The sequence below is a fragment of the Periophthalmus magnuspinnatus genome, chromosome 12 (genome assembly GCF_009829125.3).
Source record: "Periophthalmus magnuspinnatus isolate fPerMag1 chromosome 12, fPerMag1.2.pri, whole genome shotgun sequence".
Classification (NCBI taxonomy): domain Eukaryota; kingdom Metazoa; phylum Chordata; class Actinopteri; order Gobiiformes; family Gobiidae; genus Periophthalmus; species Periophthalmus magnuspinnatus.
Window position 1 is genome coordinate 6,487,973 of NC_047137.1, and position 16,342 is coordinate 6,504,314.

General features: G+C 38.3%; 2 protein-coding genes across 7 annotated transcripts in view; both read right to left on the minus strand.

Annotated features, from left to right (window-relative positions):
• Positions 1–41: 41 nt before the first annotated feature.
• On the minus strand, positions 42–5,227 carry LOC117379273 (thymic stromal cotransporter homolog). Its single transcript, XM_033975956.2, has 7 exons — positions 4,704–5,227; positions 4,436–4,606; positions 3,757–3,966; positions 3,501–3,672; positions 3,011–3,094; positions 1,495–1,651; positions 42–1,119 (listed from the first exon to the last, which is right to left on the minus strand). Exons 1-7 carry the CDS (start codon positions 5,178–5,180, stop codon positions 1,065–1,067), a joined length of 1,326 nt encoding a protein of 441 aa, XP_033831847.1. The 5' UTR covers positions 5,181–5,227; the 3' UTR covers positions 42–1,064.
• A 1,122-nt stretch (positions 5,228–6,349) lies between these two features.
• Positions 6,350–16,342, minus strand: part of LOC117379311 (A-kinase anchor protein 2) — an 80,480-nt gene continuing 70,487 nt past the window's right edge. For 2 of the 6 annotated variants that reach the window (XM_033976004.2, XM_033976007.2), the window contains 8 exons: positions 15,151–15,357; positions 14,428–14,709; positions 13,924–14,022; positions 13,701–13,802; positions 12,031–13,360; positions 11,293–11,474; positions 10,087–10,125; positions 6,350–8,374 (listed from right to left, as the gene is read on the minus strand). In XM_033976004.2, the coding sequence (XP_033831895.1) occupies positions 8,246–8,374; positions 10,087–10,125; positions 11,293–11,474; positions 12,031–13,360; positions 13,701–13,802; positions 13,924–14,022; positions 14,428–14,709; positions 15,151–15,357 (2,370 nt within the window). In that variant the 3' untranslated portion in view covers positions 6,350–8,245. The remainder of the gene's footprint in view (positions 8,375–10,086; positions 10,126–11,292; positions 11,475–12,030; positions 13,361–13,700; positions 13,803–13,923; positions 14,023–14,427; positions 14,710–15,150; positions 15,358–16,342) is intronic. The other 4 variants (XM_055225622.1, XM_033976006.2, XM_033976005.2 and 1 more) reach the window with 3 other exon arrangements.

A 16,342-nucleotide genomic window follows, 5' to 3' on the forward strand; every position in this document is an offset into this window, starting at 1 on the left:
TATTCATGTACAAAATTATAATAGTGCACCATTAAGAAACTGCGCAAATTGAACAGTAACAAAGTCCAGATTAATATAATACGGTATATATAGTAACAAAGGAAAACTCTAGTTCTCTGTACTCCTGACCTACAGAACTTTTTCTTCCTTTCTTCTATTCTATTTTAATCTTTTCTTTATTTGTCAGGGACCATGTACAAATTCATTAATCATACATAAGAAAAGATGATTTGTACCAGATTTAGCTACTGCTACTTTCCATCTGCAGTCCCTGAGGATGTGAACACACATTAAAAATACACATTTAATTACCATTACATTATAAGACTAACTTACTTCATCACTAACATTAGCAGTAAAATGCAATAAAATGTCACCATGTCCAATACATCAAGTTATATTCAGTCCATACAGATATTAAAAATTGTTATGTGCAAGTTTTTACAGTGAATACAATACAATTTTTTTTTACATTTTACTACTACTCTGTTACTACTGATGAAAACTGAAGACAGGAACATGGTTGTAGTGCTGTTTAAGTTCCCTACTGGTGACAGTCTAGAGATGGGTAAAATATCCAAAGATTGTACTATAGTAAGTTCAAATAATATTACTAAGTAGTGGTCTAAGAAATTACCCAAATACGAATAAAAAAAAGTATTTTGGAAAACGACTCATGTAATAGTAATTAGAAAAGTACCTGTCTAGATGTAACATTTGTCTTATAACTTTAGACACAATTGGAATGACAAAACAATAAGTAACGCACAAAAACCTGGTAAAGTAAAAAACAAAAAATGAATAAATCATGCATAAAGTGACATAAGTGATACAAGAAAAACTAATGCAAGGCTTTGCCACTTGTAAACTTACTGTGAGGAGAAGTAGTGTATATATATGCTTGATACATTTCTTGGCACATTTCAGTGTAGGCAACATAAGTACCTTCACAGAGCACTAAGAGTCTGTGTAACTTTCACTGTGTGTGAGCAGTGGGTCCTCCAGCCACTTCTGTGTTTGTGTTTCATTTGGTGGGTTGCTATTCTGGGCAGTGTTCGACAGCCTCAGTCTGCCTGTATAGTTTCATACTGTAACTTTTGGATTCTGCATCCCACGATACTGAAAAAAGAAATAGATAATTAAAAACAGAAGTAAGTCATGCTAATTATTTTTACCTGGAAGGATTGATCTTTGAACACTTTAACAGTAAAGGCAAAGTTAGAATGGTTAGAAGACTAACATAATTTTAATACATTTCAAAATGTATCTTTATGCAAATTTGGGATTGTAACATGAATTTACACCTCGGTGCGAGTTGGGGAATGTAATGATGGGAATTTAAGGTGTTTATTTATGTGCCAATACATAATTTAATCTTAACTATTATTTGAAGTTCTATTACATTGTATTTTAAACCAACAACTACACATTTTTCTAACCCAAACCCACTGCTATTTCATTGACATCATTATAGTATCATTTGTTGTGTCGCACCTGATGGGTATCATTGCCAGCACAGAGCAGGCACTTGACAATGTGAACACAAAACCCGGGAACCAGTCCAGTGTGCTCTGGTAGAGCTTGGTGGAGACAGGGATGTAGGCCGCTGCCCCAAGCTTCAAAAGCAGCTGCAGCAAGGTCAGAGTCATACCTGTGCACAACACCAGGGGACACAACAACAGGGGTTAAAGGGTCTGTACCTCATTTTGAACCATGGGTCACGGGAACATGTGTTAATTTAAACAGTTAGCCTTGCCCACTTAGTCTTTATTATTATTGCATCATGACACAGAAACAACAACTGGGATAGTGGCATGTGGTTGTTTGCATATAGTTCTACATTCTAAGCCTACTGTAACTAAGGAGTATTATGCAGTTGTTTTGTTGGAGCTTTCTGCCATGTCAAAATGTGGTTCCCTCGTATATTTGTATATTTGTCTTAACTAGAATAAGGTACAGACTCTTTGAAATCAATGTCACATGTCAATCCAAGAGAAAAGTTAAACCTCTGTTTAATATTAATCAACAACCCAGTTCCTCTAGTTACAATAAACAGCCATTTACAAGAAGCACAGGCAAAAACCAGCTCGACAAGATAAGACACACAGTGAGAGCATGTGCCACTCCTGTTAACGATAACTCAGAGGCCACAGACCAAACAGCAGGACAAGTGACGGACTGCATTATTATAAACTGGTGATGGGACTTTAGACTCCCTGGGGTCTAAATCTTTTGGATGCATTCATTTCAAAGAGCCTTTCAAAATACTGGCTCTTTTACGATTTATTTATATACAAAAAACAATGTGAGAACTCATTTTAACAACAAACTAATCACAGAGAGGCTAAGATTGGTTTAATATGGTTCAAACTGAGAGTGGGAGTGTTTGCCCATTGAAATTATGTATCGTCCAAATAAAATGCTGCACTACAATAGTAATAATAGTAGTAATAATAATAATAATAAAAATTAAAAAACAACTCTTATCATGATGCCAAAGCTCTCACTCGTGTTGCCTACTCTGCTTTTGTGTTGATTCTTATGTTGGTTCATCAGTAATCAGTATTAAATGCATAAAAATGAGAAAGAAAAAGGCTTGATTCTTAAAAAAAAAAAAAAGAAATCCGGTTCCAACCATTCACATTAAAGAACTGTAAATGATCATTTCTATATCACACTGACTTACGGTGCTTTTGCATTTATCCTTTTTTGGTCAGTGTGAATTCTAATGTAGTGATTATGTGAACGCACCCTTAACTTCATAAGCAGATTTACTAGATGTTCATCAGCCAAACAGCAATGAGTAGTTTAAACATATGAGCCATTTGGAGTTTGGTTTTATCTCAAAACTCCATATTCTTTGTAAATAGTTATAACGTAGATATAAAATGAATGCAAGAAGATATCTTAATTCTTGGGTTATCATGCTAAGGAACTGGAGCACGATCTGGCCAGATATATAACTTTTAAGCTCACCACTGTCAAATGAACAATAATGTCCATTACTCACCACATGAGGATTTGGGGACTTGTTGCGAAAGCAGAGATCTTATTGTGGGCATAGGGATGAGAGCCAGCAGGTTCAGTGATCGAGCTGAGGAGAAAAGAATACATTACTTATTATTTTGTACATGCTGCCAGTGCCTTGTTCAATATTAACAACTAGAGCTGGGATATATCTTGAAACTCATATAGCAATTGTAGTTTTGGAGATATGCCAAACTAGAATAATGAGTATCAGTGTAATCTTCCAAACGATCATATAAAACTACTTCTCTACACATTTGTGGTTAAATTTACTTAAAACAGTATCAAGATTTGTTTGATATTTTGTTCACTCCTATTAACAACTTGATGCTATGATTTTGGGAAGTTCAGTTTAGTTTCGGTGTGTCTTCATGTCATGACAGATAACTTGTCTTGTTGTTTCTATGTTTGTTTTTGTAGAGCACCAAAAATATTTCCTTGAATGTTATGAGAACGAACACTTTAATACTTACCCAGATAAAACATGTACGTAGCTGTGACAAAGGACATGAAGTAAATCCCCGAGGTAAACGACAGCATGCCAATCATAATGATACTGGTCTCACTGAAGTACCGACGCAACACTAATAGCCCCACATAACTGGTAATGAAAATCATACAGCCTGCTGCATTCCCATACCCCACCTGTAGGGGGAGAAAAAAACACCAAAATAAAATCTTCCCAAAATATTGAGTAAATCTATAGAATGAGGGGGCAAAAAATGTTACCTGCGTGGCATCCCAACTCAGTGGCTCTTTCAGCACAAAGGCCCCGAGTATGTTTATGGCCCCGCCCACTGCAGAGCTATACAATATGGCGGCAGTGAACAGAAGAGCAATATTAGGTACGTTTCTCTGAATAGGAGCATCATGGTGAGGTGTTGGAGGGATGAGGCCGTAGCTTTCCGCTTCTTCCTCTCTGTTGGAGACATCTGTCACCTGCAGAAATAGTAATCAAACCTGATGTATCCAATTCTCTGATTGAGTGAAGGAACAACTTAGACATTTACACACCAGGATGTGCACATGGGACACAAGTAAAAACCCAATGATATAATGCACAGATGGGTTAAGAGATCTGCCAATCTTTAGAAGGGGGGTGTTGTACGCTCAACCATCTGAGCCACTGTCTCCCTATTGAATTACCTGTTCAGAGAGGTCTCCCATCCGCCTACTCACCAGGCCCAAATCTGCTCAATCTGCTCATTCTCAAGATGGTCAGTTATAAGCAGCAAGTAGTAGGAACTGAATCATGATCCTGTGCAGTTTACTTTTGAGAGATACAGGCTGTTGTGATTGAGTGTTTTGGGTTTGTCTCCTATTTCCAATTTAGGGTAAGTATGAAGTGATCCAAGAAACCCTAAGCCCACAGGATCAACCCCTATGTACGAACATGTGGTGCACAAACCTGTAGCAGCAGCACAGCGTCTAGGAGGCAGAGCACAGCCAAAATGGTGCTGATAATTAACAGGATGATCCCATGTCTCATACTGGAGGTGTACAGCTGAAAGAGGTGTCCTGAAACCAGACTACCCACCAGACCTGCTATCCCATACAGCAGCTCCACTCGCATCAGGGCCTGAACAAAAGCAGGTGAACGAGACTCAGCCCCAATCATTTCAATGCATAATGTTTTACTGCTACCCCTGTGCAGGCTTTAGTACTTAAGATCTTACTTTAGACCTGTCGGACGCAGTGGAGGCCAGTGCCGCCAGTGTCATGACGCCTGGCCAATACGCAGCGTACCCCCCTGAGAGACCGAAGAGCGCCCCGGCCCCGTACATGAGCTGGATAGGTGAATCAGAGATGACCACAAACAGCAGGGCCAGTCTGGAGACAAGGTATCCGACCAGAGGCACTATCACGGGCAGCCGTCTCCATCCCCGGTCCCCCATGCGCGCCAGGAGCACCGCGGGGATGATGGGAGTGAATTTGGTGATGAGGTTGTAGATCATGTAAAAGTTGGTCATGGCGATCTGCTGGCTGTAGCTGGAGCTGTGGGTGTCCGGGTCGGTGGCGTTGGCAGACCGGTCCAAAACCACCATCTGGAGAGCGGTGTCAAACAAACTGCTGCCCAGCTCCTCCAGCACAACCACCGGCCACACGTGATACAGCCCAGCCCGGAGAGAACGGGCCACAGCCGGGAGAGGCATGCTGGCACCTGGAGAAGGAGGACTGGTAAACTCACTGTGGGACTCACTTTTGAAGGAGGAAACAGCTCTGTCACTTTGGAGCTTGAAAGCAACTGAGCCTGTGACAGGGTTTGTCTAATCCAGTCAACACACACCCACTTCCTCAAACTCAGGCCAACCACAGTTGTACAGAAACTGAAATCTGGGGAGGAACTTTCAGTCACTGTTTTTCTTGTTTCTTTTTCTATGTTTCTCTTTAATGTAGCCATCTGTAGCCTATGAATAGCAAGTTGTTTGTTACTTAATGTTATGGTCATAGATTAGAAAATAAGCATAATATGAGGAAGCCTACCCAACCCATTCATAACATTTGTATGATAACAGGCTATTAGAAAAAAAAATAAAAAAATCTCTTATGCTTATTACTATTATGCAGTGGTGGAAGAAGTACTCTGTAGTTTTGTTACTTAAGTAGAAGTGCAGATACTGGCCAAAAAAAAAAAAAAAAAGCACTTATTTAAAAATGTACTTAAAGAGTAAAAAGTTAAAGTGTCTATTTTTGATACTCAAAACAGTTCTGTTTAGCTGTGCATATGACTGAAAGGTTTTTATTCTGCCTCTTCTGTTTTAATGGTAATTTTATGATGATTATTTTTGATTATTTATGTATTGATTTGTATAATTTTAATGTCTTTCTTATTCTGTAAAGCACTTTGAATTACCTTGTGTATGAATTGTGCTATACAAATAAACTTGCCTTGCCTTGCCTTGATAAAGATGTATGTTGAATTACAGAAACAATGGAACTGACAGTTTTTTCTAGCTGTTTTTCTTTGTATATTTTTGCTCAACTATAAACCTGTTAAAGAAAAACCCTGAGCCGTCAGCAGGTCTCAAACTATAATAATAAAAAGTTTTCAGTGCTGTTCAAAAATGTAATGGAGTAGAAAGTAGATACCTGCTCTCAAATGTGGTGAAATAAAAGTAAAAAGTACCCACTTTAAAACTTACTCACGTAAACTACAGCTATCTAAAATATGCACTTAAGCACAATACTTTACTACTTTTGCTTTGTCATGCTCCTCCACTGTCGTTTTAGCAGCTTTCAGTATCATAGTAGGGTAAATACGGACCTAGTTGCTCATATAAATAGTACAGATGATCAAGAAGAAACACAAAAACACACACTGTTATTAAAAAGTATTTTGATTTTATTGAGAAAATATTCATAGTATGTAATAGCGGGTGTATAAGTGTGAGGCTTACATGTGCTATTAAAGAAAAAGCAGGTTATGAGCATACAAGTGGTTAACATAGGAACAGAGGTTATACTGTTTTAATATTGAGTCGCTTCAACACACACATTGTATACTATGACTCCCAATGGGTGAAGCAACCTGCAATAAAAATGATAAATAAAATAATCTCTGCATCATGAATTCAAACATCAAATTGTAAGAAATTTCTGAAATCTTACATCGACCAACAGTTCATTTGTCCTGAATTTGAGCTTTTAGACACAGTACACATTTTATTTCTTTGTAATATACAAAAAGCGTTTTGCAAAAGTCAACACAGTAGGTGGCAGTCATTGTAACCAAATAGTCCATCGCAACAAGTTATCAAACGTATTTAGGTCCAATATCTAGAGAAAACTTGTTTGAAACAGACCTTTCTACAAAAACTAGCTAGAATAGCACGTCTATTTAATACTTTGATTCAAATACATATCACTAAAGTAGTTATGGAGATTCTGAGTAGTCAGAATTTGTTTACTCTTTTACTTTTGACTGTGGTCTTGTCAAAATAAATACACAGGCCTAGTCCAAGAGGTTTCACTATTACACTATTATCAGCTAAAGGACACTTCGAACAAACAAAACTGGCAGACAATCAAAATGGCGACCTTTGGTTTGAATTAAAAATGTAAAAAGGCTCAAAACCACCCCAAAAACATTGTAATCATTCATTGTCAGTGGTTCAGAAATATTGTATCTTTCAATCCATAATTCATATTAATAATAACATAATTTAATTCTTACAGACAACTCTCCAGTCAATTGTCCAACTCTTAAAAAAAAAAAAAAAAAAGAAAACAACATCAAAAAACAAAATGTCCTAAGCTATTATCAAAAAGGCTTTTAGTTGAATGTTCACAATCAGCATGTCTTAAACTGCAAATTTAGGCAACTTTCAAAAGATTATCTCAGACTACAAACTTTTTTATGACAACAATTTTACAAAACATTTTCAATATTTTTCCCAGAATACCAGCAAGCAAGTATTCCTCCAGGTTTATATGCATACGCAACAGACAATCCTACCTTGGTATTATAGTACATGAAAAACTGCTTACATCGGAAAAAGAAAGTTCACAAAGCAATATTACCAATAAAGCTAAAATAAGTGACTGTTAAGTATAGAAACACTTAAAAAGCCCTTAACATTAACTTTGCAATTCATTTGTTTCCCATCAAGCTACTTCATAAACATTGTCACAAGCCACTGTAGTGATTATAAGACACATCTATCTATGTTCTCTAAGGCCTACTGGAATTTCAGCTCTGAAAAGATGCTATATATACAAATTGTGCATTCATTAATCTCTTTTGCCATTGGTCCATTCCACTATTTTGAATGGATGTAGCCTTATCAATGCAACATGCTAACAACGGACTAGCTCGCTTTCTTCATCATCTTTCATATCAAAATGATCAATATCGTTATAAAAAATTGTGGAGTGAATTTATATCACTGCAAAACAATCTCTCTTAATAGCTTTTAGGCAACCGTGTGTGTGTGTGTGTGTGTGTGTATGTATGTATGTATGTATATATTGTTATACTCCCAGATCAACTTTCCAAAAATGTTTTCTTTCAACACATCTTTCAAGATACCATTTGGAATAGTCTCCCACGTACTTGCAACATACTAGTTTTCGTTCTTAGGTCCAAAAGTCAATGCATTTCCACAATGATAGTCAGAATACTATAAGTAAAATAATAAATACTGTTCGCTTCCATCTCAGTCCTTCTGCATTCTTTGAGTCCTGCTTTTTTCCTCTCAACATTGTCCATAACAAAATTTTACTCTTCTTCTTCCTCTTCCTCCTCCTCCTCCTCCTCCTCTTGACCTTCCTCATTGGTATAAATACCAGCCTCCCATTTCATCGCCATGTCGCTCTTTCTCCTGGTTACGCGGGTAGCTTCCAGGACCTACAAAAACATGGAAGAAAAAAAAAAATGAATACATTAAAACAACAAACATAAAATGCACCACCAAATGCTTTTCAAGCCACTGAAACCCAAACACAAAAAATAGGTAAGTGATTTTCAAATTCTGCATGCACAAGGGCCCAACAGTGACAATGGCAACACCAAGGAACTTAAAGGGCCCATATTACGCTGTTTTCTGGTCTATGTCATAATGTTGTTTCCTCATTCACAACATACCCGGAGTTGTGTTTTGTTCACAAATGTTTAACACACAAACCCTGCATATTTAGAAGCACTTATTCTCTCAAACGGAAACACTCTTTTCCAACTTGTAATACAGGAAATGCTCTTCTGTATTTTTAACATAGTTTTATTTGGATAATTTCAGTCCTGGAATTGACAATTTGTACTGAAAAAAGGTGAAATGTAGCTGTTACCTTGAAAACTACCACTTCCTGACATCACAAGGTGGAACAGAGCATTTTGAGCTTTAGAGATGTAGACAGACTAATAATATAGGATTACTCAGACATGTGTGAATAAAACAAAACACAACTCCAGATATGTTTTTTAAGAGATACCAACATTCTAACATGGCTAAAAGCTCACTAGAGTCACTTTTGTGTAATAAATAGGACCTTTAAGGAAAAAAAAAAAGTCATGCTAAAATTCAGGTTAACTTCATTCTTCATTTAATATATCTGTATATTCTCCATATTTGTTCATGAACAAGAGTACCTAGCTGGAGCATTATTTTTGTGCATTTATTATGGCGAGAAACAAAAGAACTGAATTGGTGGGAGTGCTATCATATTGCACTCTCTTAAAAAAAACAACAACAACAACTAACAAACAACTAATGGGGGCTGACTGAGTGTGGTTGGCCAGAAAACATACAAGCTCAAACCTAAAGTGCACACATGAAGTTGTCTAAACTACTAAAAGGCACACATGTATACATATTTCTTTCATTATGCTAATCTAACATGATACATTTAAATTCAAATTGTTTTGTTTTAATCCATAATTGCCCATAACTATGCTCAATCTATATCATGATGAAATGTAATGTAAAATGTGCAAGGGTTGTTATGACTAAGGTTTAGTTTGTATTTCTTCTTTTTTTTGTTGTGTGTGTGGAAATACAGTCAAAGGTCACACCAAATTGATGAATAAGCACATGCGAAACCAACACCAAAGGGCGTAGTGATACACAAACAGACCTGGATTCAGACACAAGATTCTAAGGAAAATACACTATTAATTTAGTTTAGGGTTGCACAATTAATACAATTTTAATTAAGATTCAGTCATTTCAAATTGTCAAATCGTCAAATCAGCTTGGTTTTTTTAATTGAGAGGTCTACAGCCAATCCTCCATCAGTAAAAGAATGTGCTTTGGAGCAGAATTCTGACTTTGAAGGAAGAAATGTGACATTTTTTTTGTGTTAAATGTTAATAATTAAAGGTCCATAACATTTATGATCAGAAAAATAATATTGAAAGTCATTCAATGTATCAATGTAATCTTGATACATTTTTTTGCATACCGTCTAGCCCTTATTTAGTTTAACATATAATTCTATGGCAGGTAGAGTTGGTTCCACTTGTAATTAGTGTATAATATATTGCATCTAAGCCAGGTCTGTGAGTAGGGTAGAGTTCACAGTTCACAGTGCAGAGTGCAGACACATTTGAGGGGGTGGAGCTACCTCGTGGGTCACCTTACTGGCCAACAGCAAGCGGGCGTACTGACCGCGCGGCGAGGAGAGGCAACAACAACACAGAATGTCATTGACAAAACAGTAAAGCAATGACCAAAGAGCAAAGAACATTGTGGTATAATGTTCAGTTACACACAACTGAAGCGGTTTGTATTTTGTTTCATTTTTTTCAGTAGTACTTTTGCTTTTTGTGCAATGCCATTAGGGCTGAACAATTAACTGAAATTTAATAGTGATCAAGATGCAGTTGTTTCTAATAATCAGTGGCTGGTTTTAACAGTTTTTTTTAATTATTGTTGGGTTTCATTTAAAATCACAGCATTCTGTAGGTCAATAATATTTAATAAAGATGAGGACAGATACAATTTATATGGGTAAGATGCAGATTTTGTAATACAGCAATGTCTTGATTCTAGTCCATAATAGAACATTTGTGAATTTGCCGTTTGGATATTTCATGATATTTTAGTGTAACCAATAGGGAAACCTGGCCCTTGACTCCCATCTGGGAGTATCACATCATCACATTCTTGAATCTGAAAACTGCCAATAAGATTATTCAAATTACATATAAACAGCAAAATAATTGGATTTCTTTCTGATAATGGATTGCTCACATCAGATTTTGCATGTTTAATTAAATAATCTTAAATGTCCTGAAATCAAATAATAATCAGATTTTGGTGTCCATGTGAACATAGTCAGTGACATGCTTGGATCGTGGACCTGAACTCTGGAGGATATGAATGGCACTTTTGAAATGTCTGTCTTGTTCATGTTCAGGAAATTATAGAAAGTCATTTTAATGTGTTATTAATAAGAACAAATGAACTGAAACTCATGATCACTGAATATAAGGAACAAAATCTTGACATATGTTTTGTCCTACTGCCTTGCACTAAATGCCACATCAAAAAGACTAGCATGAAATTACTTGTACAACAGAGAAATCCCCAGCAACTTTCATTTCCTGTGTCTGGGAATGTCCCTTTTGGTGATGGACAATGCTTGCCTATGCCAGCAGGTCAGTAAGGACAGTTTTGAAGACCACAAGTCAAATGATCAATGTACCTACTTAGTACTACTCTGAGTTATGAGAGAATTATTGTGGTTTACTAATGAGGCATATTATTCAAGGAAAGTCTAGTAACAGTGCCTATAATTTATGTATTTGGACAAGAGAATAAGCCTTACTTGTGAGTCCTCCATCTTCTCCCTCCTCTTGACCTTGTGTGTTTCGTAATCCTCCATGAGCGTCTGCATGAAGTTTTTGGGGCGAGATGACCCAGAAGAGTCTTCACTGCCAGCGTCCGACAGAGCTCCTTCAGACGGGGAGGGCGAGACAGGAGGAGCGGGTCGCACTTTCTCGATCTTTCCTGCACACAGCAAAAAAAAGAAAATAATGTTATGAAAAAAGAAAGATGACATATTTTAGAGAAATTTAGTTAACCTTTTTAACCTGCCATAGAACAAGTCTACCTAAGCACATTGCTGCATGACATTTTTTTTTTGAGTATTAAGTTATGTTTTACACTTTACAAAGCATCACACTTCAAATTTCATCAGTATATTAAAAATAAGACCATATTTAATACACAAAAATAGTATCTTTTAGATATAGTATTTAAAAATTGTTTTTTTTCACCCCCCAGATCAAAATACATTTGAAATTTCTAGCTGTTTTACTTTTAGAGAAACAGAAAAAAATTAAATAAATAAAAAATTCAGGTGGAAAAAATATAATTAATATAAATACAAATTTTAATTGGTTTCACAGCAGGAATTAAAATGTTTGAATTAAGAATATGAGAAGAGAACCAAATTTTATAAAAAATCTCAAATAGTTGTGCCACAGTCCAGAGTATTAACAATTTCATAGTATGGACTATACTATGGACTACTATATTTTTAATTTATCTTATTTTTCCAAACCTGGAGCTGTCTTGGCTGTCAGCGTGAGCCTGGTTGGCAGACTGTTACTCTTCATCTTATCTGCTGGAGATATGGTGGTCTTCCTCACTCCCGTCCTCACTGGCCCATTATTACTGCCGTTGGTCCCTCCTCTGCTGCCCCTCACCACCACTGTCGGCTGATTCTCCCTCTGCTTCTTCAGCTCCTCCTCCCTCTCCTGTGCTGCCCTGATCTCCTCCTCAATCATTGACAAGGTCTTCTGCTTCTTGGATCTCAAACGGAAAGGCCCACTTGCGGGCTCTACCTCCGGGCCTTTCGTCACCACTGCCGTGCTACGAAGCTCTGCTGCTTCGGAGTATTTACTGAAATAGCTGAATTCTGGTTTGTCTGGGCTTGGTGGAGATGGAGGACGGTAGACTGGGGTGGGTCTGGTCACTGGTGCTACTGGGACAGGTGCTGGGGTTATGGCGGGAGTAGACGCGGCAAGAGCTCTGGCATAAGAAGACTGTATTTTGATTCTTGGCCCACCATTTTTGGGTCGTGCTGGTGGCGATACCGGCTGGGAAGTTGGAGGAGAAGGAGTTTGGAGATTTTCTGAGCGTTTTTCTTGTATTTTAACTTCTGGGCTGGAGCAGACTGAAGATTGGACGCTATTGCTTGAAGACACTGGCAACGGGCTACTTGATAAGGGTTGTTTGGAAGCAGGCGGAGATGCAGGGGCACTCGAGTCGGAATACAATGATTGCCAGTCGGTCCCGTTCTGAGACGCTAGCGCATTCTGGATAGCGTTTTCCACAAGAACTCCAGCGTGGTAGTCGAGATCTTCTTCAGAGGGGCTGCTGCCATTTTGTCCGTTGACTGGGGTGGTGGGTTGGGGGGTTGGAGGGGAGATAGGGGTGAGAGGCTGTGGGGTGGGAGGCAGTGAAGCGCCGCTGTCGGACACGTTATCCAAACTGAAAATGGTGGTGTCCTGGGAACGGACAGACAATTCATCCAATCCAGAGTCCGATTCCTCAGGGTGAAAGCTGGACTGATACTGGGCTTTAGCTTCTTCGTCTTCGGGTAGGATGGTCATGACAGCCCGTGCGCAAGTAAAGTCTCCTCCAATCCCCTCGTCAGACCAGGTCACATGACTCTCCGCGGTGTCTGCCATGATGTCACTGTTGCCCTGGCTGGTGCGTGGTTTGGAGAAGGGTTTGGCCGAGTAGATGTGAGGAGCGATGTCTTTCTTGTTCTCTTGAAGAAACTGCTTTCGAGCCAAACTGAAATCGATCTGCTCCTCCACAATATCCTCCTTTCGGGTGAGCTGGGGGTCGAAGCTCACCACGGTGGGAGGGCCGGACACTTGAGGCTGCGATGAGACAAGGAAGAGTAAAAATTAGGCATCAGCATTTCTACAAAACATATGTTAATAATGCTTTTATTAGGACAGGTCTGGAATTAAAATCTACTATTAATTATTGCAATATAGTTTTGTTGAACCCTACTTAAAGGTCCTGTAGCAGATTTTTTTTTCATCAAACTGTAACAGAGTGAGGGGGATGACTTGATGAGCAGATTTTTAATTTTTGTAGTAGGTATATACATTATACATGTTTTTTTTTTTTTTTTTTTTTTAATCAGAAATTAAGCAAAAATGAGTGTGAAAAATTCAAGAACTCTTTCCATGTAAACATATGTTTGCCTTTTACCTGTGTGTATGTGTGGGGGTGACACTGTCTCTGCTGCTTCCTCTCTTGATATTTCTTTAAGGATTCAAGCTGCTCTGCCTCCAGCTGCTCCTCTAGGGGAACCTTTCATTATACAAACAGAAAGCATCATAGCATCAAGCGTTATAGAGCTAAGATTATCCAAACAGTGGGATATATATAATCAACATAATCAATAGCCATTATAGTTAATTGCAGGCTATACCTCTTGAGGGGGGTTCCACCAGCGAGTGGCGATTCCTGGGTTTTTCTTCACAGCCTGGTCTTTGATCAGCTCCTGGCGTTCACGCTCCAACTCCTGCACCTGAGTCCAGACACGCAAACAGCGAGTAATTAATCAAGAGTATATATGGAAGTAGATAAGGTAGACTTATTAGGAAATTTTTATCTCTGCTTTTGATTCATCCTTGTATTGGGGTGCTCTTGGGATACCCTAGAGAAACTTTACCTAGCTGGAACACTGGCCTACTGTGTATGTTAATGGGGGAAAACAGGAGAGCCCACAAGAAACCCATCCAGATACGAAGACAACATGCAAACTCTAACCACTACCATGTCACCAACAATTATATAGATACATATTATGTAGAATAGTTATATTTCTGAAGAATCCTTCAAATCAAGATGGAATAACTTGCCCAAAAACCACAAATACTTTCTATGATATTGTAATCACAGCATCTTGAAAAATGTGGCAGCATCTGTTTACCTCTTCTGATGGTCGCCTCCTTGTCACCCTGACTGGCTGCTCGTCCCCGGGGGTGAAGAGCTTCGCGGGCTTCCTCTCCTCATGAAATGCCCTCAGTTCAAACTTTGGCTTGCTTTGGCTGTAGTCCTCCTGCACATGTCCATTGGTGTGGATAGGAGAGCGTTCCTCGTGTGATTGGTGATTGACAGGAGTGCAGGGGGAGGGGCTAAAGCCGTCCACACTGGGAGATTTGGGATGCTCATCCGAGGCAGCATCTAACACCTGGTCCAAGTAGCAGATCTCCTAGACACAAACAAAAGTGGCTATAAAAGGTGCACTATGGAACTTTTCTGTTGGGAGATCTGCTACCTGATTGTCTTGTAAACATATATATCCCTATGGAGACAAGCAGGTAATGCCACCAGAGCTAAGTTACAGTTCAGATCTGTGGAGAGGTAACCCTGTCTTGCTACATAATGAACCTGGATGACTGAGGGATTACACCAATATGTTTACCTGCGATTGAATAAATGTTGAATAGATAAGTTTATTGCCATACTGTGGAATATTCTAGGCAAATCATTAAAATCTCCATGGAGATGGCAAACACATCAGAAAAAGTTACATAGTGCTGGCGTATAAGATTTAATGCTAAAAGTAAAGCAGGCCAATAGAAAAAGAGTGAATATTTGAAATGATTAATACAAAAAGTGAAGTCACTCTGTGCTGACTGGACAGTCTCACCTGTACAAGCTCACTGTCAGAAGTTTCTTTCAGACTGACTGCATTGTGTGACATGCTGAGGCAGCCATGTTGGATCTGCTGGCTGTCCAGTTCCATGGTTGCAGGCCTGTCAGTGATAACGCTGACTGACTCCTGGAAACTAACACTCTTCAGGGCTCGCTCTCTGGGAATGGGGTCACTCACATCCTCAGCTGCCAGCCACGATTTCTGAAGACAAAGAAACAACATTTTTTTATTATGGATATATAATAGCACTGATTTAATAGAAATATATAATATACGTACTATGCGCTGTAGACAGAAATGTATGTTTATTATATTATTCAACTAGCAACACCGTCTGCACTGCACCATGGTCATTGATACTGTTATTACTCCTGTCTACCACTAGAGAGCACCAATAAACAAAGCCATGTAATCTAGTTGAGTGCATAAATTATCTCACTGCTCTTGATGTCCAGTGGCATTCTTTAAATAAACAGCTGATCCTTTATACATATTATTTAATTTAAAATACAACTCATAATACTTCAAAGCTACATTATTCAAATGTCCCAATGCTTCAGAGGACCTCACTGTTCTGGAGGCCAAGGAGGGGGTTAGATTAAGAAACATTTAAGGTTGAAAACTACTGAATTTGAGGTGCGGTCAGATAATATAGCTGTTTAATGGATGCAGTTGTAGTGACTAATCTTAGGATATTTTCGGATATTTCTAAACATAAAAATAAATAATAAATAATGATTCAGAAATATAGATAAATATGACACAATAGAAATATAGATAAATATGACACAATTATCACATTAGACAAAAAAATAAATATATGTACCATTGTATCGTTGCAAGGAGACAGTTACCTATGTGACATAATTAGGTTGACAAGTTTAAAAATAGTGCTAGCTCCTGCATTGGCGCTTTTATGAACAAAGTCGCATTCCAAAAATACTGAAAAGCCAATCCACAGTCCACACACATACCTCTACTTTTACGGGCCTTTATTCATGACAGCCTCTGGAGCAGGGCCACTGACAAAACCTATAGCTGGCCTCTGGTTTTATTGGCTGCATTCATTACCCCTGTTTTCAAAGGATCTGTTTACGTCCATAAAGTGTTGTTGACCTGGCTCTTTGTAGCATGTGAAAGTGTGTGTTGCGAGTTAATGAGGATCACTTGGTTGAACTGGCTCAGT

Coding starts and splice junctions, on each gene's coding strand:
- LOC117379273 (XM_033975956.2), bottom strand. CDS start 5,180: ATGCCTCTCCCGGCTGTGGCCCGTTCTCTCCGGGCTGGGCTGTATCAC. Junction 3,967..4,435: donor ACGCTGTGCTGCTGCTACAG/GTTTGTGCACCA, acceptor CTATTTCTGCAG/GTGACAGATGTCTCCAACAG. Junction 1,120..1,494: donor CTGGCAATGATACCCATCAG/GTGCGACACAAC, acceptor TTCTTTTTTCAG/TATCGTGGGATGCAGAATCC.